Below are 22,682 nucleotides of genomic sequence, written 5' to 3' on the forward strand. Positions count from 1 at the left end.
TTGACTGTCATCTTTTTGCCCACGGTGGAGACGGTTGGTCAGACCTAGAATCTGTGTGTGTGTGTGTGTGTGTCTGTGTGTGTCATCAGCAGGGTTTTGCATAAAAGAGTGTGAGCAGGTCAAAAGGTCAATTCATTTATTGTAGTTTTATGGCAGCACCCTCTAGTGGCCTTGAAGCAAACAGTCTCCTAACTAAGCCATGGCATCTCTGGTCTCTCCTACTTTTGTGTGCTCTGCTGGAGGAGCAGCATTGGATCTAGTGATACTGAGTAAGCTGATTAGGACAGGCCTGGAGAAATGTGGTTTGCATGAAGTATCAGGAAAAAAACAACCTTGTATTGTAAAATAATAATACACGAATAATAAATACTTTTCATGACATTCAGATTTCTGGACTCACGAGTTCATAGAACATTAATGTTACGAAACATTGAGAAGTCTTAAAACTACATTGTATACTTATTATTTACTTTAATCAGATTTGACTGGTATTTTTAAACATTAAGTTTTTGTTCCTTCAACTATTGTATTTAAGCTTATGACTCACTCACAGTATGTTTATATAACTGCCTAAAAAACGGTGAGGATGTGGCCGCAGTGGCTGAGAAGCAAGAACTTTGCTTTGTCTTTTTTTTTTTTTTTTTTTTTTTTTTTAAATTGGGAAGCATAAATGAACATACCAGAAAACCCTGCACGAAGGAGCCATATTTGTTTTTTGTGTGTGCATAAGATGAAGCTTTAGTATTATTACACATATGATAAGGATGTTAGCATGCAACACACAAACTCAAGTGGTGTTGCCAAGATAGTTGCTGACTGGCAAGAAACTTCTAGAAGAAATCTGGTGACAGTCCAAAGCACAAATGAACATGTTTAATACTCGTGCAAGACCCTGTGGGAAGGTGCCAGATTGCTGTATTTTGTGTGAATCAGGAAAAGTGCACGGTGATGACTAAAGCTTATAAAACATCTCTCTCCTTATGTGTGCATATATGAGAAAGAAAATTCTGCCAAAGCAACTTTAGCTTCTTGCAAGCATCAGTACACAAAGGATGCTAACACAAAGCTAGCCAAGAACCAAGAGTGATTTTAAAGTTGAACGTATGCCGACCCCAGCAGCCAAAGGGAGCTCCGGGGAGAGCTTCTTGGGGTCCAGTGATGTGTCCTGAAGAGACGACATGAGCTCTCCCTCCTGTAGGCCCACCCCAGCAGTAGGTGCTGTCTGTCTCATTCCGAGTTAACTGCTACTCCTCTACATCTAAACGAGCCAGTTGAGGAGGTTCAGGCATCTGACAAGGGTGCCTCTTGAACGCCTCCTGGGTGAGATGTTCCAGGCATGTCCCACCAGGACAGACAGGACACACCCAGGACATGTTGGGGAGATCACAGCACTCAGCAGAGAATGCCTCAGTGTCCCCCAAATAATGGAGGAGCTGGCTCGGGAGAGTAAGGTCTGGGTCTTCTCTGCTTATGCTACTGCCACCGAAACTGGACACCAGATAAGCTCAGAAAAATGAACAACCTGTTTAAATAAAGGTTAATTTAAAAAAAAATGTTTGTCATTAGCTAGTCTGTGTACATGTACTTCTTCTCCAGTGTTGAAAATGTTAAACTCACAAGCCTGCACATTTTCTGGTTGCATCATCAAATAAATACCCCCAAAAGTAGTCTGAGTACTTTTACACTGGTTTTATGCTGCGATATTTTCAAAGTCTTTCACTGAACACATTCAGTCACACATTGTTCATAATTTATTGGAAGTTTATTGTTTAATGTCCTGTCTAAATAACTTCAGTCACCATTTGTATTCATTAATGAATAACTGACTTCCAATATTAAAAGAAATAGAAACTGTTGTGCTGTTGTTCACGTAGAAGGGCCTGCTGCTGGATGTCCAGACTTTGTGCGTCAGCAGGAGGGTCAGGGTACAGGGTTCGAACCTCCTCATGAGATGTCGTATCTGCTGGATAAAAGCAAGCTACATCACATCAGGGATTGTCCTAGAGCTGCCCTACAGTAACAATCAACTGACTAATATATGAAATACTTGCAGTAGCACAATAATAAACACAAAGCAAAAAAGTGTTTAGTGAAGATAAAAAACCTCATCAAAGTTTTAGTTTGGATAAAGGGAGACAGAGCACCAATCTAAACAAGTCTAAACCATCTGGCACCTCCACACTTGTAAGAACAGCATGACCAAAGTGATTGTAGGAGGAAACAACCTTGACTTCCTTTACATAGCTTAGTACTGAGAATAAAAGAAAAGCATGATTAGAATTATTTGTGCTTCTTCTTCTTTCGGCTGCTCCCTTTAGAGGTCGCTACAGTGGATCATCCGCCTCCATCTCTCTATTTCTAGCATCCTCCTCAGTCACACCAACCCCCTGCATGTCCACCTTCACTACATCCACAAATCCTTTCTGTGGTTGTCTGAAAACATCATCCACGGAGACTCTTGCCTGATCTCATCTGTCAGCCTCTCCATCACCAGTGCAAACAAGAAGGGGCTCAGAGCCTCTCTCTGATGTAATCTCAACCCATCACATACTTCTCTGCCCCTCAGGACTTTCTTATGCAGCACCACAGTTACTCTCTTCGCACCTTATCATAGCCTTCACTCCTACCCTCTCTATGCCTCCCGTCTCCATCCTCTTCAGAGTTGCCTCACTTCCTTCTCTAATTCAATTTTCGTCCAAAGTACTCCTTCTCCCTTCTCAACACACTTTCTTCACATTAGCACATTTCCATCTCTATACTTGGTTACTCTCTTCCAGCACAATTTATGTGCCTTGCCATTCATTAAAAATCATTTTCTCCTTAGTGTCCAGCCTCACATACAACTCACTACAAGCCTTTTCCTGTGCCAGTGACACCGCTCTCTTTGCTGTGCACCTAGCCTTTTAGTACTCCTTCCTTCAGCTCCCTGACTATCCCACTCTTTCTTTGCCAGTCTCTTCCTTGAATACATTCCTGAATCTGTTATTATTTGTGCAATGAAAATTAAATCAAGAAAGATTTTGCTTTTACAGTCTCACTGCAGGTTGATACATTATAAGCACGCCTGTGGTTCACATAAGCATTAAAAGCTTGTATTACTCCCTGATGTTTTGCCTGTTAGCATGTGCAGCAGCTGGAGAAGGACTCCTAGCTGAAGACAGGACAGCTTCTCGATGTGCAGATTGGTCGTCTTCTACGCAGAAGCAAAGGAGAAAAACCCCAAATTAAACAGAACAACTACTTCTAATAACAAACAGACGTCTCTCTAAAACCGTGGCAGCAGTTCACCATGTCAAATGCTTTCTTGTCGTGCACAGTGACTATAACAATCAGCCCCACTGGCTGCACTGTCCTGCAGTGACATAAGTTAATTCAGCATTGCTATAAAACAATGAGGCTATTACGTTTGACCTGTACTTGCAGAATACATTCCAAAGCTTTTGTTTCCTAAAGCATTCGTCCTTCTTTGTGAGCAGTTTGTGACAAAAGAAAAGCCCAGAAACAGGCACCAGTTCAAAGGCATTTCTCAGATGATTTGCTGTAAACTTGAATACAAGCACAGATGAATAAATGTCTTGTAAAACATTGTACTGAATACATTCTTCACTACGAATATCAAATTAAGATCACACGTTAACAGCCCAGAGTTAGTATCGTGTCTTTGCCTCACCACATCTGGGGGTTAACTGGGTTAAATTCAACATAGCAGCGTCTCTAAATGACTGATTCTAAGCCTGGCACAAAAGATAGAAATCCCTGTTGTTCTGGCATCTTATGCCTGCACACATTACCCTGCTGTTCAGTGGTGCCTGACTGCAATACCTGTTTACCAGATTGTAGTGGGTCTCGTGTGAATCTGTGCAACCCATCTGAACCTGGATCCTGCCTTGGTTTTTCAGCTTATGCTGCAGAGTAGATAAAACTATCTCTCAAAGTCCACTCCATTGTGATACATATATATTTAACATTACTGTTTCTCATTTTCTAAAGCTTAAAACAACACTAATTTGCTTTAAGACCAAGAGTGCAGCAGGTCAACTATCACAGTAAATATAAGGACTTTTTGTTAATAGGTTGTTGCATTTTCTTTGTAATGCTGACTTCACACAAACTGGACGGCAACACGTTTTTCAACTCGAGCAATCTAAACATCACCACAGTTAAATCAAACCAGTCGTCGTCTGATTTTTGTTATGTTTAAAAACTATAGTGTCACCGTCTGCCTGAGAAATATTCTGCTACAAGTGGGCTTTGGTATTGTTTTTCTCTCCTTTTCTCTCCCTCTATCGCCTGGGCGGAGGCCATTGTGGGCTCCCGCCTTTGGCCTACATACCTGGGAGATGGTGAACACCTGCGTCTCATTAACCGGCCTCTACTTACGGGAAGAAGTTAGACTGCTCTTTGCTGTATTGTTGCTTGACTCATGTTAGTGAAGTCCTGGCTAGGACACTAGTAATCTAGTTCTCTTGGATTTTGAATCTTGTGCTAACACGTCGTTTCCCTGTGTACAGACACCCTGGACCTGCCCTTGTTCCTTACAGAAATTCTGGTACGAGAGAGGAGTGAGAGACTGGTGAGACGCCAAGAGAGACAGAAGGAGAGTGAGTGTGTTCCCCCTGCTTTTCCCCGCAGATTCCCTGGAGACCTGATCCCTGCACCCTTGTCTATAGCACTTTGACACTGTCGCACATTTAACTTGGTCTAACACAGGGCCATATAGGTTTTTCCCCTCTTAATAATAAACAACTTCATTTAGGAATTGCATTTTGTGTTCATTTGTGTCATCTTTGTTTAATATTTAAATGTATTCATCAATTTCAGAGAAAGCTCACATACTCAATACCAACAAGAAGAAAGAACTACAAATGACTAAAGTTGCAGTGAGGAAGTGAGATCTGACTAATGACAGGAAGTAAAAAGAGTCATCAGTTCAGAGACTGTGACGGTTGAGATCGACAACAAGAAAGACGTGAGGCAGAGAAGCACGATGGATGAATTCAGATGGATTCAAATGTTTTTATCTCTGATGCTGATGATTCTGATTCCAGGTAAGGATACAGGAAACATTTTATTAGCAACAAAACTAAATATTATCAGTATTACTATGGTCAATAAACTTTACAGTAAATAAGAAAGCTGAGCATGTACTGTTGTTTTAGGGAAATATGGGACATGTTTACAGACCCGAGTCTAAAATCTTCGCTCTGATTGTAAAACTGCTGCATTCTAATTTATCTTTCATATTTCTCATCAATCTTCTCAACAGTATCTGAAACTGAAATATCCATTTTTATGAAAGTTGGAGATGACGTCACTCTGCCTTGTCTAAATGTGATAGATGAGCAGAATAACTGTGACAGTACTGAGTGGACATTTGTTTCAAGACACAAAACAACAGTAGAGCTGATCACACTTGGACAGACAAAGTCAAATCAGACAGACTGAGTGTTACAGCGAACTGTTCTCTGGTTATTAAGAAGCTCACATTTGAGGAAGTTGGTCTTTATTCATGCCTACAGTACAAATTAGGAGAAATACAAACTCTAAACGCTCTGGTTCATCTGTCTCAGGTTAATCTTTTTATTATTAGTCATTGGGAAGCACCTACAAAGAAATCCGTCACAATGAGAACCTGTTCAAACCATTTGATTTTGTGACCAAAGGTGCTGGTGTAATGACTTGTAATTGTGACAGCCCTGACACTTTGATATAAGTACTTGCTTTTGATGAATATATTATCTGTTTTGATTAAGGGACTTGCTTTTGAAGCATTGACTACTTATTTTGAGCAACTGACTTTTCTTTTTGATGAGGTGACTCACTTTTGCGAGTTATCCACCATGTTTTGCAGTTTGCACCAATTGTTTTGAGAAGAGCCTTAGTAGTGGTGCAGAGATCAATTCTGTTGTGAGAAATGCACCAAAGCAACTGAGAAAAACTGTAAACTGCTCTGTGGTGACATATGGACAGTGTCATCACACCGTGAATTGGCTGATTAAACGTCAAGATATGAACAAAGATGACAAAGAAATACTGACCTCACAGACTGACTGCTCCACTACTGTGACCCGTTGGAAGTCTCACTATATCTATCCATCAAGATATGAGAAAATGAAGTGTGACGTGACTGATGCTAACACAGGAAGTGTGCAGCTGTTTACCTTTAGCTGTCAGACCTCAGATGAGGAAACAGGTGAGCTCACGATCAGCTGTTTAAAACAACTAAAAATAGCTAAAATATTAATTAGATGTATTTCAGGTGTTTGGGCAAAATAGCTTTTGTTGTGTTTATAATTTTGGGGCGATCGTGGCTCAAGAGTTGGCAGTTTGTCTTGTAATCGGAAGGTTGCCGGTTTGAGCCCCGGCTCCGACAGTCTCGGTCGTTGTGTCCTTGGGCAAGACACTTCACCTGTTGCCTACTGGTGGTGGTCAGAGGGCCCGGTGGCGCCAGTGTCCGGCAGCCTCGCCTCTGTCAGCTTGTGGGGATAGGTTAATTGATTAATCCAAAGTGCCCATAGGTGTGAATGTGAGCACGAATGATGTCTTTGTGTGTTGGCCCTGCGACAGACTGGCGACCTGTCCAGGGTGTACCCCGCCTCTCGCCCTATGACAGCTGGGAGAGGCTCCAGCACCCCCCGCGACCCTAAGAAGGATAAGTGGAAGCGAACGGATGGATGGATGGATGGAAGGGGAGACCTTGGCAGTACAATAATGGTAACATTTAACAATTTCAACCTAACACTCAAAAACACAAAAGAAAAGAAAACTAAGAACTAATGGAAAGAATATAACTGAAACCACAGGTAATAATAAACACAATGCCAATTTATTTGTCTCACAATCTGATACATTTGGTTTTGGGTTTTTTGCTTGTTTTTCACAGGTACATTATGATAAAGATGATGTTTCAATAAAGTATGAAAGCACTGGAGGCTCTGGTGTTTCTGTCAGATACCACTGATCCACAACATCAGCTCAGCAGAAAAAAACTGCTGTTGTATTATCAGTATAATCTTATCTAGTTTAATAGATTTAATCCTATTGTTACGGCTCTGGCCATCTTTTGAATCACAGTGGCTGGATTTTGCTGGCAGCTGCTGATTGGTTCCATCATCAAGTGGCTGTTTTAAAAATCCTCTCCAGCAGTCTCCCCGGCAGTAGCTGACAGCAGCAGCAGGCCCGTCCTTGGCCTCCAAACCATCTATGACAGATCTGGGTGTGTGATTTCAGAGAACTGCCAAGTTTTGTATTTAGTGTGTTGATACTTTGACTTTTAACTAAGCACTGAAGCAGAAAGAGAGAACTGCCTTATTATTTTCTATCATTTTTTTCCCTTGTTTATTCAATTAGCGAGTTGGGGGTAGCGCTCGGCTTTTGTTTGTTTTAGATTTCTAAATGACCGTTATGGGTTTTGTAGCATGAGTTTATTGACCGTTAAATACCATTAAATCTGTATCAGTTTCTTCCTTCTTATTGCTTACAATAATGTCATCTGGAGATAAAATGTTTTTCTATTCATTTGTTATCTGCCCACAACTAGTTTTGCTCTAAATGAATGCCTGGCTCATTAGGTGTTTGTCTGGTCTCTAGATTTATTTGTCTTTTTTCATTTCCTATTTTATTTTGGTTAGTTTTCTTTCATTTCTTGGTAGCTTTACTAACACCTTTGCCAACTCTGCCGTGATTGCCTTGAGCTGGGTGTATTTACCTTCACCGGTTGCTGCCTCCCAATTTGTGTCTTGTCTTCCCTTTGCCCTTTTTAGTTTACTGCCTTTGCTGTGATAGTTTCCCTAACTAATCTTATCTTCCTTGCGTCAAGCTGGATTTTGATTTTGGGTGTCCTGTTTTTACTGTTCTTATTTTGTATTTAGCCAAAAGAAAAAAATCCACTGTGTAACTTGAATAATACCGACAGGCCTGTGACTGAAACACTGGTTATCACAAATAAGGTGTTCGTGATATATTTGTTGAATTTAATTTGCTGAACTCTAGGGTTTTAAACACTAGAGCATATTGATGAGCATATTAATATATTATATATAACATATTAATGAGCATACTTATTTACCAATTTCACAGATTATTGTTAAATGCTACTGCTGATAACCCCTGAACCACAGCCTCTATTCTCACCACTTACCGTTTTCTGTCAGAAACCAAGAGTGTCGCTACGAACCCAAAACATTTGGGGGCCTTACCTTCCCTTAATTTTTTTAGATTTTCACTTGTAACAGCAGATTCTTAAAAAAACAGTAAAATGAGCACACCACATTGTAACGAACACACTTCCTCTCGACCTCATCAGGGGGAAATTACTTAAGATTAACGGTGAGGAACTGTTGGGTTTCACTCCAATAGCATTATCTGCTATATTTCCTGTACCTGCAGTTGTAAAATCAATTCATCAATTCATTGAGTCTGACACATTAACTGTCATGCACCTTCTGATTTAAAATATTTAAAAAAGGGGAGCTGCATTATTCCAAAAAATATCTCACATTCGACTTCTTTATTCATTTTTTTTTTTTCAATGTCAAACACATCAATGTCACAAATCAACTGTGAGAATGACAAAAATATGAACCTGCCAAGTCTTCATATAAATTTCCTTTAGAAAAAATGTTTCAGAAAAGCTGATTTACTCCAGCTGTGTAACATTATCATCAACATAAATGAGAGACGACTAAAAATTGCTAAATTTGTGGTGAAACATGACAAATGACAGGAAGTACAAACCGTCCTGAAGGGTCATCAGTTCAGAGACTGTGACAGTTGAGACTGAGAACAAGAACGAAGTGAGACAGAGAAGCAGAATGGATGAATTCAGATGGATTCAAATGTTTTTATGTCTGATGCTGATGATTCAGATTGGAGGTAAGGATAGAGGAAACATTTTTATAGCAGTGAAATAATAATCGTATCAATATTATTACAATCACTTACCAATAACATGAATAAGACAGCTGAGCATGATCTGCTGTTTCAGGGAAGCATGTTTATAAAGTTGTTTCTAAATTGATTTTCACTCTTATTGTAAAAAGTGCTGTATTCTAATGTTTTTTTATTGGTTTTCTTCAATGAAGATTGTTGATGACGTCATTCAGCCTCGTCTAAATGTGATGACCAGAATAACTGTGATGGTACTAAATGTTTTTTTATTTCAAGAAACTAACAGCACAGCTGATCAACCTTCGACAGATCGGTGAAAAGGCCACAACTAAACCAGACAGATTGATTATTGAGGTGAAATGTTCTCTCTCTGTTATAAAGTATTACCCTATTTACTGAGCAGGATACAACACAGTGAAGTGTGAGGTGACTGATACAGACACAGGAAGAGTGCAGCCATTTACCTTCAGCCCTCAGCCCTCAGGTGAGGAAACAGGTGAGCTCACGATCAACTGTTTAAGATGACCTCAAATATTAGTTTGATAGATTTTACATTTTTAAGATCTTTTTTTCATTAACAACTTGTGAAATAATGACACACTTTTTGGTTTGGTTTTGTCATTTATTCAGCTGAAGCAAACACAACAAAGGAACCAGCGAGAAAAACTGAAAGCAGCACAAAATCAGAACCAAACACAATCAGCAATCCTTCAAAATCACGTAAGATTATGATGATTAAGCAGGAAAAACACGTTTTCTTTTAGAGTTTTAAGGAGAGTTCATACTTTAGTTTACATCTTTTTTCCTAATGAATATTATTTACATTTTGATGACAGAAAATCACTTACCTATCCTATAGGAAACATAAGATGTAACATTTGATATGATGGTGTGGTTTTGGCAGGAAACATTGTTCACTTGAGTATCATGGCTGTTAAATGGTGTGAAACGTTTTTCAAACATTAACATGCAAAAATGTTTCAAATTTGTTTTGTCTGCTTTATCGCAGCTATTTCGTGGTACATCAATGGAGCTATTGGTTTGGTCGCACTGCTGATAACAGCTGTGTGTCTCATCATAAGGAAAAGAATGAAAGGTGAGAACATTTACAGATACAACATTTGTAAGTTGTTCTATGAATGTTAGAGTTGACTGTTTTTGTCTTTCCAGGAAACAAAATGCAGAAGAATGAAAATCCTGTGAGTTTTGAAACATATAATTAAATATTCCTATATCTGCCACTAAAAAGACAATTAAATAAACCGCTCATCTTTGAGGGAGTGTTAACAAGAACTAAACTGCCTTCATAGAAATGCTTTTCCACCAGATGTAACCGCACTATTGTCTGTTTTTCAGGGACTGAGTTCAAACCCTGCAGAGACTCAAACCAATCAGAACTCGGTGAGATCACCCACTACACCTAGAGTTAAAAACACTTCTTCTTATTCTCTAAAAAATTGTAAATGCATGACACTAACTGAAAAAGCATCCAAAAGATAAGAAAGTTAGGCCAAAAATAAAATCAGTAGACCACACCATGAATCGTAAAACCTGAAGTAAGAGGTCAAAACACAAATGCAATATCTTGAGACACCATTTCTGAGAAATTAAAGTGATGAATGAAGAGTTGTTTATGTTGCATTACAGTGAGACATATTTTCAAGGATAGCTGTTGGCAAAGTAGGATCCAAGTGCAGAACTCAAATCCATGTTAAACTTAAAAAGCAGCTTTATTGCTGACCTTAGCAGGCCAAAATGCAAAACACAAAATAATTCAGGCAACACTAAAAATCTGGAAGTCACAAACTAGCCTCTAAGGAACATAGAACATAACAAAGAACAGAAGCAAACTGGGGCTTTAAATACACATGAGGAGATTAGGCCATAGTGGAGACTAGGAACTCAGTTGTACGGTGGCCCTGAGAGGCCACTGCAACTTAAGAAAACACCAGCAATAAGAAAAATGCTGCAAAAGCACACAAAACACAACAAAAAGAGGAAAAACGACAACGGATATAGGAAAAAACGGATTTCCAAAAGCACAACGTGTTTCTGGGGAGACAATAACCCGACGGACCAGTTGCAGGAACCAAAATATGCTAAGAATTGCGCTGGGAGACACTTAAAAGAAGTGGAGGATTTATCGGTTTTGTGAGGAAAGAAAAGATGAGTGGTATATGTGTTAGCCTAACTATTAGCCTAAAAATCCATCATCAGTATTATATGAATCATGATAAAACACACCTAGCATGTTTTGCGTCCCTGCAACTGGTCCGTCGGGTTATTGTCTCCCCAGAAACACTTCCCTTTGCTTTTGGAAATCTGTTTTTTCCTATTTCTGTTTTCGTTTTTCCTATTTACGTTTTTTTTCCTATGTCTGTTACCATTTTTCTTATTTCTATTTTGTTTTGTGTGTTTTGCAGTGTTTTTTTTTTATTGGTAAATGGACTGATTCTTATATAGCAATTTTCTACTCTCCCAGTGCTTTGACTACTGTAGGGGCACTGTAGGGGTGGCTGTAGCTCAGGTGGCAGAGCAGGTCAGCCACTAATCAGAAGGACGGTGGTTCAATCCCAGGCTGCCTCCTGGCTGCATGCCAAATATCCTTGGGCAAGATACTAACCCCATGTTTGCCTACTGGTGGTGGTCAGAGGGCCCGGTGGCGCCAGTGTCCGGCAGCCTCGCCTCTGTCAGTGCGCCCCAGGGCAGCTGTGGCTACAATGTAGCTTGCCATCGCCAGTGTGTGAATGTGTGTGTGAATGGGTGAATGCCTGAATGTAGTGTGAAGCGCTTTGGGGTCCTTAGGGACTAGAAAAGCGCTATACAAATGCAGGCCATTTAAACAACATGCCTCATTCACCCATTCATACAAGCACTTCTAAAGGTATAGGTCAATTGAAAAATCTAAATTGCCCATAGGTGTGAATGCAGGAGTGAATGTGAGTGCGAATGGTTGTCTGTCTCTGTGTGTTGGCCCTGCGACAGACTGGCGACCTGTCCAGGGTGAACCCCACCTCTCGCCTTATGACAGCTGGGATAGGCTCCAGCACCCCCGCGACACTAAAAAGGATAAGTGGATGGATGGATATTACTGAGGAGTCAGCATGTTTTTCTCTTCATTGTTTAGGTGGATCCTGAAGTTTCCTATGTCACCATCAGCAACACCTAGAAAACCAAGATAAGGTGTTTTGTTTAGTGATATGTTTGTTTGTTTGTTATTATTTTATCTATATATCAGACAGCTTTTTTCAGATTCGTGTTGATGATGAAATGATGCAGTGACTTCTGCTCTACTGTCAATTTTAAAATAACATAGTTCAAGCTGTTGAAAAAAAAAGAATTTGCATTTAATGGAAAGACAATTCTTGAATATTGTTTATGGGTCCAACAGATTTAAAGAAACACCAGTTTTTGGGACAGTGCCCAGCTACATTATAATACACTTATTTTTCCTTTTTTTAAATGAAAATATAATTGGTACCAGGAGTTCTTTGCTATGGATATGAGCAGTTGCTCTAAGAGAAGGCTGGATAGAAAACATACAACTAAAACTATTGCTATTGCTAGACTATTGAACAGCACACAGGATTCAGTGCCATGGTCCTAGAGTTTTGAGTTGTATTTGAGTTTCAAATTTGTGTTCTGAAGATCTTCCTTAGCTTCTATTTTTATTATTTATTACCTGTTTTTACTGTTCATCTTATTTTGAATTTTTCCTCTGTCAAAAGAAAAGAAATCCAAAGTACTGAAAGGAATCTATGCTCTTTATTTTGTTCTCATTTTTATGATGATGGGTAGGTTGACAGTTGAGGTCAGGCAGGAGTCTCTGGTCTATTATGTTTGTGGACAACATTAAGAAACAGGTGAAAGACGGCCTGTAGCAGTGGAGGAGTGTTCTGGAGAGAAGTTGTGTGAATGAGAGGGAGACAGGTTTAACAGAGATGCTTCAGGGAGTAGAGGTAATATAGGTGGAGAAATTCAAATACCTGAGGTCAATGAGCCAAAGCAACATTTATGATGTTATTATCATTGTGTAACCACATCATTTCTTTAGGGATTAATACATTTTTCTGATTCTGATTATGTTTTGTTTTTGTCGTCCAGCCACTGATCAGCAACATCAACTCAGCAGAGAAAACTGCTGTTATATTATCAATGTAATCTCATCTGGTTTTATAGGTAAATATAAACTAGATGAGAACTTTAAAGCAACGTTAACAGTTTTTGTGTTTCACGCTGTTGTTATTTTAATCTGATAGAAGATGTGTATTCAAGTCTTAATCCTCTCTTATAATATGACTGTTGTTAAATGCCTTTAATGCCTTTATAGTTTGTGTAAGTGAAATATGTGCAGTGTCAAAAGTCCAGTATGAGTTTTATAACATGTCTTTCATGATGATTAAATAGAATCTGAATCAATATCTTGAATATTCTTTTTTATAGTAATGTAATCTGGAAAATATGCATTTCTATTAATTTGGTGAAATTCTATTTTTGCAGAACAAATTTTAAACTCTCACAGTTTATGTCTGAGCACTTTTTTGTGTATTATTCCTTTTGTCCGCCAGAGGTCCTCAGTTTTCCAGTATTTGCACAGTCACCTGTTAGAGACTTAGAGACTTAGACTTAGAGCTTTTTATTGTCATTGTGCAGTTTCTTGCACAGCGAAATTGGGTAGCTGAACCACAAAGGTGCTAAAGTAAGAAGAGAAACCAATATACAACGAAGGCGGAAAATAAATAAATAATTAAATAAATAGAATAAAATAAAAAACAGTGTATATGTATACATATGTGAGTGGAACTATATACATGGTGTATGTGTAGGAAACATTGAAACAGACTGGGACCAAAATAATTGCACATGAGCCAAAAATATTGCACAGAACATGGAAAGACTGAGATATTGCACATAGATGATCAACAGCAGTGTCAGGGTGGATGTGTTGGGGAAGTCTTTACACACTCTTAGTTTGCATTAAGAGTTCTGACAGCCCACGGGAAGAAGTTGTTCTTTAGTCTGTTGGTTTTGCACCTGATGGATCTGAGCCTTTTTCCAGAGGGCAGGATGTTGAAGAGGTGGTGGTTAGGATGGAGGTGGTCCTTTATAATTGCCCTGGCTCTGGAGAGACATCTTGAGCTGGCAATTAAGTCCAGGGAGGGGAGTGGACAGCCGATCACCTTCTCTGCAGTTCTGATGACCCTCTGTAGTCTCTTCTTGTCAGCTGTTGTGCAACCAGCGTACCACACAGGGATGGCGTGCACCAGCACACTCTCTATAGTGGCACGGTAGAAGGACACTAGGAGGTCAGTCTGCAGCCTGTTCCATCTCAGCACCCTCAAGAAATGGAGGCGCTGCTGGGCTTTCTTCACTAGAGCTGATGTGTTTGTGGACTGTGTGATTCTTACTCTGAATCTGAATAAGTACGCGGGACCACTGTGTGCGGTAAGACCATCTCTTTTCTTCCTGTATTACCATCTACCAGCATGCATTGCCAGTGCGTAACACGTAATTACACAATCAAACAGTGAACACATACTGCCCATACAACAAATGTACCAGAGACAATTATGAATACACCACATCTCCCCTTTTAAACAAAAACAGAATATTCCTTTTCTCAGGACAGAACTTCTCTTTTTCAAAGCCATACAAGAACATCTGGCAAACAATCTGCATTACATTTTTAACCTTTTGTTTTTGTTTTCTTGTTCTTTTCTTTTCTTAACAACTCTTTTTAGCTTTATTTTACTGTGCTCTACAAAACCCTTATAACACAGTTACATAACAACAACCTTTCTTTTTTTTCTTACAGATCTAACTTTTTAGGTTTAACTATTGGCCTCCCTGACTTGGTTCTGACCACATCAGTGTTAACAGGTGTAGCAGGGATCACACTGGGTGTTTGAGGCTTCTGCAACACAGGCACATTAGCAGGTTCATGCACAGGTGAACTTAAAGGAATCAAATGCACACGATTACGCCTCACAGTCCCTTGTGGTAACTCCACTGTGTATGATCGGGGTGTAGAGTGATTTTGGATAACAGTGCCTGTAGTTTTGACATCAGTCACCCAAACTTGCTCTCCTGGGGACAGGCTGCATAAAGGTTTTGCGCGGTGGCGCCTGTTGAAGTTTGCCATGTCCATCATCCTCTTCTCCCTTTCCTTTCGAGCGAGCAGTGCGTTGTCCGGCAGTGTGGGCTCCAGCTGCGATGGAAGCATCGGCAGTGTGGTTCGCAGACGTCTGCCCATTAAAAGCTCTGCAGGGCTGTATCCGGACTGCAGTGGTGTAGCTCTATAGGCAAGAAGAGCTAGATAAGGATCAGCTGCTTTTTTCAGAAGATTTTTTACAGTCTGCACAGCACGTTCTGCTTCTCCATTACTTTGCGGAAACTTGGGACTGCTTGTGATGTGTTTGAAGCCGTATGCTGCTGCAAAGTCTGTAAAGATTTGACCTGAATACTGTGGCCCATTATCAGACATGAGGACCTCTGGGATGCCGTGACGGGCAAAGAAAGATTTCAGGTGAGTAATGACATCGTTTGATTTTGTCCTGTTTAACAAAGCAATCTCAACAAATCTAGAGTGATAGTCAACAGCGAGAAGGTAAGTTTTCCCTCCCAGCTCGAAAAGATCTGTGCCCACTCTCTGCCATGGGTGGGCAGGGTATTCTGTTGGCATGAGTGGCTCACTGTTATTGTGTCTTTCTTGAATACACGTTTTGCACTTGAGCACCATCTCAGAGATTTGTTGACTCAGCCCGGGCCACCACACTGTTTGGCGTGCACGAGCTTTACATTTTACAACACCTTGATGTCCTTCGTGTAGTTTTTCCAGCACCTCGTTTCTCATTGCTGAAGGAATGACAAGCCGTGTGTCTTTTAACAAAAGGCCGTCTTCAACAGTGAGCGTGGCTCGGTCAGGCCAGTAATTTCGCAGTAAAGGCTCTTGTTTTGCATGTTCTGGCCAGCCTTCGGTGCACATGTCCATGACGCGAGCACACACACTGTCGCTTTTCAGTTGTTCCTTCAGTGTTTGCATATATGATGAACTGACAGGCATGTTTGCTACAATACTGTCGACATATATGTCTGTGCTTTCCATTAGCTCTTTGTCTGACAGGTTCATTGGTTTTTTCAGAGGTGAGCAGGACAAAGTATCTGCTGTCCAGAGCGATTTCCCTGGGGCGTACTGCACAGTGTACGAGTAACGCATGAGTCTCATTCTGAATCGCTGGATCCTGGGTGGCAAGAGATCCAGAGCTTGTCCTCCCAGTAAGGAAACGAGAGGTTTGTGGTCCGTTTCAAGACAAAAATGTTTACCAATCAGGAAATCACGAAAACGCTCACACGCCCATGTAGATGCCAGTGCCTCTTTTTCCACTTGTGCGTATCGTTGTTCTGTAGGAGAAAGGGACCTCGATGCATACGCCACTGGTCGCCATCCTTCTTCCCACAGCTGCAAAAGAACACCTCCGAGACCATAGGATGAAGCATCTGCTGATACTTTAATGTCTCTGTTGGGGTCATACATTGCGAGCACTGGGGGTGAGGTCAGGGCATCTCGTAATGTTTTGAAAGCTCTCACTTGGTCAGTTCCCCAATACCATGCGTTCTTTTTGGAAAGAAGATCTCGCAGGGCTTTGTCTTTTTCAGCTAAATGGGGGATGAACTTGCCCACTTGATTCACCATGCCCAGAAAACTGCGCAACTCTGACACATTAGTTGGCTCTGTCATTTCTGTAATTGCCTCCGTTTTCTTCGGGTCAGGACTGATTCCTGTATCCGCTATGATGTGACCCAAGAAAGCAACCTTGCTCTGGGAGAGCTCGCATTTTTCAACATTCAGCGTTATGCCTGCTTTTTCCAGTCTTTGCAGTGTAGCATGGAGACGGGAATCGTGCTCCTGATGGTTACGTCCCCACACCAACACATCGTCAATGTGACACACCACTCCTTCGAGACCCTCGATGACCTCCGCCATCATGCGCTGAAAGTGTTCGGGCGCTGAGTTGATCCCAAACGGTAGGCGGTTAAAGTGGAACCGCCCAAAGGGTGTGATGAAGGTGGTGAGTTTGGCAGACTCATCGGACAGGGGAATCTGCCAGAAGCCCATGTTGGCATCCAGTTTGCTAAACACTTTGGCTCCTGCGAGCATTCCGAGACTTTGTTCAACCGATGGCAGCACATATTTTTCCCTGCACACATACTCATTTAGTCCGGTAAAGTCTACGCAAAGTCTTAGCCTAGGGCTGTTTTTCTTTGGAACAACAACCATGCCGGCACACCAATCCGTTGGTTCCTCAACTCGGGTAATGACACCAAGCTCTTCCATTCGTTGGAGTTCCTCTTTTACCCTTCCCATCAGAGGCAGAGGAAGCCTTCGCGGAGTTTTGAGTGAGTACGGCATAGCATTCGGTTTGAGTTTAATGTGATAGGCCCGCTGCACTTTCCCTAGACCATTGCAAAGTTTAGGGTAAGTAGTCTTCAGAGTGTCCATTGAAACCGCGTCAACTCGCACCAGCAGGCCAAGAGCTGTAATGGCGGGCAGGCCTAGCAGTGGAGTGCTCAGGTTTCTTACAACATAGACCTTCTCTGTTGTCTGTTTCGCTCCGTAGTTGAGCTGTAGCTTTGTAAAACCTGCAACGTCCAGTGGTGTTTTTCCAGGGCCTAACAAAGGTTTTTCTGGCTGCTGGAGAACTGGTCTGTGTTCGTTAGCAAAAATCTTTGATAAGTCCGAGTCAGCTATTACAGTCACATCTGCTCCAGTATCCAGTTTGAAAGTGATTTTTGCATCTTTCACTTGTATGTTGGCTGTCCACGCCTGGCCGTCACTGGAAACTGAGCCTAGGAAGAAACCTTGCTCCTCTTCCTCCTCAATACTTTGCACTGTCTTGCTTTGTCTGCAGACTCGCTGGTAGTGACCTTTTTTTCCACATAAATGACATTTTGCATCATTTGCTGGGCACTCAGGTTTCGGATGTGGAGAGCCTCCGCACTTGTAGCATTTGTTACTTTGTCTCTTGCTATATTGCTGTTGTGTTTTGACAGTTTTATTTTTGAACATGTTGAACTTTGTTTTGTCGTGCTTTTGTATCACTCTGTCAACTGTTTTCGCATTTACATGCATTACATTTGTTTCACTTCTCAAAGCTGACTGTTGCTTTTTGATTTCTTCTGACTGCCTGGCCATATTTATAGCTTTATCCAAGTCCAAGTCTTTTTCCATCTGCATGCGCTCAGACAGCCTCGTGTCGGCCAAGCCCACTACTATTCTGTCTCTTATCAGCTCATCGTGGAGCGGTCCGTAGTTACAGTGCTCTGCTAATGCATGCAAGGCAGTCACGAATGCATCAACAGTCTCATTCGGCTCTTGGAGGGGGGGAGTCCAAGTTTACCAGCTTGTCTATAAGAATGTCTTGGATGATAGTATTGAGCTGAAATCAACGAAGAGCATCCTTACTGATGTCCCAGGATTCTCCAGGTGATGCAGAGCGGAGTGGAGAGCAGTGGAAATTGCATCCTCTGTGGACCTATTTGCCTTGTAGGCAAACTGGTGGGGGTCGAAGCTGGGTGGGAGGCAGTCATTTATGTGTTTTAGGACCAGCTTCTCAAAGCACTTTGCAACCACTGGAGTCAGTGCGATGGGTCTGTAGTCACTGAGGCTACTGATGGTGGTGGACTTGGGGACTGGGACTATTGTTGACAATTTCAGGCAGTGAGGGACAGAGGCATGTGTCAGGGAGAGGTTGAATAGTCTGGTGAACACAGGAGCCAGCTGGTCGGCGCAGGCCTTGAGCACTCTACCAGCAGCTTTAATGACACCACTCCCAAGACTTGTCTCAATTTTCAATTTTGTGCCTCCTCATCTCAGAATCAGAATCAGAATCAGAATGGGTTTTATTGCCAAATGTTGAGCAGGTTTACAACATTAGGAAATTGCTGCGGTGCTTCAGTGCAAACATGCTGTCATAAATTGCGCTTAAATAGACATGAAAAAAATAAAAGTAAGAATAAGAATTAAAAGGGCTACGTAGAAAGATATATGCATGAGATATACATGAGATATATACATGAGAATAAGAATTCAAAGTGCTACGTAGAAAGATATATACATGAGTGCAGGTGGTGATCAGTGCCAAAACATGGAATCATGCAGTGAACACAGTGTAGGGTCATGAGTTAGTGGTGGGGACAGTCGTACGTTTATTGTTCATGTGTCCAACAGCAGAGGGGAAGAAACTGTTCTTATGGCGAGAGGTTCTGGTGCGAATGGACCGGAGCCTCCTGCCTGAGGGGAGCAGGTCAAACAGACTGTGTCCAGGGTGAGAAGGGTCAGCTGAGATCCGAGCTGCACTCCGCAGTGTCCTGGAGGTGTGCAGGTCTCCTGTGTCCTCCTGCTCGTGAGCTGCAAATCATTTTCAGTAAACCAAGTAAACCATGTTAAAGGATGTTTTAACTCAGAGGAAAGAGAGGAGAGGAGACTTGCTGCAGGAGTTACAATCAAGGATGCACAGATGTGTCCTTTGCAGAAACCTTTGCTTCACAACCCTGGTACACATCTTCTGCTTGCTTGGTCACAATTTCTGTTTTAAATATATCAATAAAACACCAACAGATAGTTTGAGTCTGTCCTGCCTCCTTCCTGCTCTCCTCACACAACTGTGAAAGACTGAACACAAACTCTCTAAACCCTTAAACCGATTTCATAGTGTCAGCGTTCAACAATTGTGATAATAGTTTGTGTTTCTGATGTTTAACTGTCCGTTATTATAAAGTCAAACCTCATGAGCTCTGCTGCTGTTGTAGCCACACTCTCACCAAAACACTTTCAGTTCTCAGAAACGTCTTCAGTTCAACAATGAGGAAGAGGAGCGTCTCAGACCTGCTTTATGTTCTGTAGCTGCAGCTGTGTAATCAAATGATCTATTAGACATCAAAAGTCCAACTGTGGTGGCGGAGGTGTTTGACCCTTCAACAGAACCTTGTTATGTGCTTTCATTTTCTTACATTTTAAAGAAAGAGAAGCTGCATTAATAGAAACATTTATCTTAAACTTCACACATTCAACTTCCTCAGTCGTCTGTTTATTTTCAGGGAGTGAAACACATGAAGCTTAAGTTCAGCCTTCACGAGTACAATGAGGAAGACTTATAATCACACTTCTGTCTACTTCCTGGGTGTTTAGTGGCCAGAGCTTTTCATCACTTCCACTTTCGAACACTGTCCAGCTGATTGCTGACATCACTGGTCAAGTCCAATCGTCTTTCTCCCGGCCTTCTTCAAGACAATCAGCCTCCACTTCATGTACTTTAAATCTCCCTGCTCATCTTTCAATCTCCCTTCCAGACATGTTACTCAGCGCTCCATCCAATTCTCCATCTTAACCACCACCATGTCTGGACTGTGGGGGGTCCTGCCTAAATTCTTTCATCAGCTGGAATCCAATCAGCCGTGAAGGCCATCAGAGTCCAATCACCAAATAGCTTGACTGGATTCTGTTTATCAGTTAATCATCTTCAATTCATCCTAACAATCAGTATTTAAATCACTGTCAGTCTGTCACAAATGCTCTGTGGGAATAGACACAAAGTGCACCTGCTGAATGTGATTTCTCATTACAATAAATTATGTTTATAAAAATCATGAATTTCAGACACATGAAAAGCTGACATACTCAACCTATGAAACATTATCATCAGCAAAAATAACAACTGGATCCCTAAAGCTGTGATGAGGAAGTGACATCTCACTGATGACAGGAAGTACAAACAGTCTTACAGAGTCAACAGTTCAGAGGGTGTGACAGTCGAGATCAAGAACAAGAAAGAAGTGAGACAGAGAAGCACGATGGATGAATTCAGATGGATTCAAATGTTTTCATGTCTGATGCTCATGATTCAGATCGCAGGTAAGAAGACAGGAATCACGAGTTGAATCTATTAAAATGAACATCTTGCCAAGAATATTATATTTATTCCAAACATTACCAATATCCATTGATCCAAGTCATTTCAATGAATGGGATAAAATAATATCGCGGTTTATATGGGGGGGGGGAAGCGGCCGAGGGTTTGTTTTAAAACTTTACAATTACATAAGAAGGTGGGAGGATGGGGGTTGCCATCACTAAAAAATTATTATCGGGCTGCTCAGTTGAAAACGGTGGTTAATTGGTGTGATACAAGCTACCAAGCACACTGGAAGACTATAGAGGAGAATATGTTTTCCTCCCCAATACAAGCTGTCCTGATGGACTCGAATATTCGAAAATATATTGACAAGATTCATAACCCCTGGGTGTCGTGCACACTTAATATATGGAGAAAAGTCGTGAAAGAATTCAAACTTGAACAGGATTTGGCTTTATTCAAATGGTATGCATATGATTCTGACTTTGCCCCGAATAAATTGGACTCACGTTTTAAAAGCTGGCCTGCTAAAGGGTTATCTACATATGATAGTTTGATAAAGGATGGGAACCTTATTAGTTTTGACACGCTGAAACAGAGACACAATCTAGAAAAACAGGATTTTTTTCGATACTTGCAAATAAGACACTATATAAAGACAACAATCGGTCAGATGTCAAATACTAACGTGGAATTGGTAACTTTATTTAGACAGGCGTACAGTGGGGATGTTGACACAAGACTCATTTTTTTTTGGTACAATTTTTTTATGAATAAGCTTCCACACTCAACTGATTATGTGGAGATGTTATGGGAAAAGGAGGGAGGGATGTGTATTTCTAGGGAAGAATGGACTCAGATGTGGGAATGGCAATGGAGGAGTACTTCCTCCAAAAGCTGGAGGGAGTTCGGATGGAAAACTCTGATAAGGTTCTTTATCACTCCATGTCAAAAGGCTCACTATGATGGGAATCCTCCCGTGTGCTGGCGAAACTGTGGATACCAAGGAGCCCATCACACCCATATTATGTGGGACTGTCCTGTGCTACGGACTTACTGGAAAGACATTCATGGTATATTACAAGGCATTTTTAACTGTACATTCCCTCAGGATATGAAGACAATTTTTTTTGGCTGTATACCGCAGAACTGGTCCAAAAATGACATATGTCTGTTAAGAGCTTTATTGGTTGCAAGTAAGAAATGTATAACAAAGAAATGGTCCTCGCAAGACATACCGACTTTGTCATTATGGTGGGAAATTACGTTAGAGATATATAGGATGGAGGAAGTAACAGCTCATGTTAATGACAGGATGGCCTGGTTCCATCTGTGTTGGGATAAGTGGGTCCAATACGTTAATACCTATAAACCGAATTTTCTCTTTAAAGCTTGAAACCACCAATTTAGTTAATTGTTTACTCCCGACAGAGCTTTCTCCTTTTATTTTATATATATATAATTTTTTTTCCTTTTTTTTTTCTTTCTCTTTCTTTCTATCTGCCTTTCTTTCTTCTCGTTTTGTTTCGTTTTTCTCTTGTAAACTGTGTTAATTAATGCCTGTAATCATCTTTATGAGGTAATATTGTAGAAATAAAGAATATAAAAAAAAAAAAAAGAATACAGGAAACACTTAAATAGCAGTCAAACTAAATATTGTTCATATTATTACAGTCAACAACCTTTACAGTAAATAAGAGAGCTGAGCATGCTCTGTTTATGAACTTGTGTCTAAAATATCTTCACTCTAACTGTAAAAGTGCTGTATTCTAATGTCTATCATATTTCTCTTCAATCTTCTCAACAGTATCTGTAACTGAAGCCTCCATGTTTATTAAAGTTGGAGATGACGTCACTCTGCCTTGTGTGAATGTGATAGAT

At 40.9% G+C, this 22,682-nt stretch overlaps 1 protein-coding gene across 2 annotated transcripts; it reads left to right on the plus strand.

Annotated features, from left to right (window-relative positions):
• The first annotated feature begins 4,534 nt into the window (after window positions 1-4,534).
• On the plus strand, window positions 4,535-13,386 carry LOC143412970 (uncharacterized). 2 transcript variants are annotated; one of them, XM_076874965.1, is made up of 9 exons: window positions 4,535-4,601; window positions 4,822-5,048; window positions 9,293-9,385; window positions 9,520-9,609; window positions 9,899-9,985; window positions 10,060-10,088; window positions 10,246-10,290; window positions 12,017-12,072; window positions 12,994-13,386. In XM_076874965.1, exons 2-8 carry the CDS (start codon window positions 4,988-4,990, stop codon window positions 12,056-12,058), a joined length of 447 nt encoding a protein of 148 aa, XP_076731080.1. In that variant the 5' UTR covers window positions 4,535-4,601; window positions 4,822-4,987; the 3' UTR covers window positions 12,059-12,072; window positions 12,994-13,386. The 2 variants fall into 2 exon arrangements, 1 of the variants encoding a protein (XP_076731080.1); XR_013093509.1 differs by lacking the exon at window positions 4,535-4,601 and having other exon boundaries at window positions 4,837-9,373; window positions 12,017-13,386.
• Window positions 13,387-22,682: the final 9,296 nt, after the last annotated feature.

Source organism: Maylandia zebra, linkage group LG16 (assembly GCF_041146795.1).
Source record: "Maylandia zebra isolate NMK-2024a linkage group LG16, Mzebra_GT3a, whole genome shotgun sequence".
NCBI lineage: Eukaryota > Metazoa > Chordata > Actinopteri > Cichliformes > Cichlidae > Maylandia > Maylandia zebra.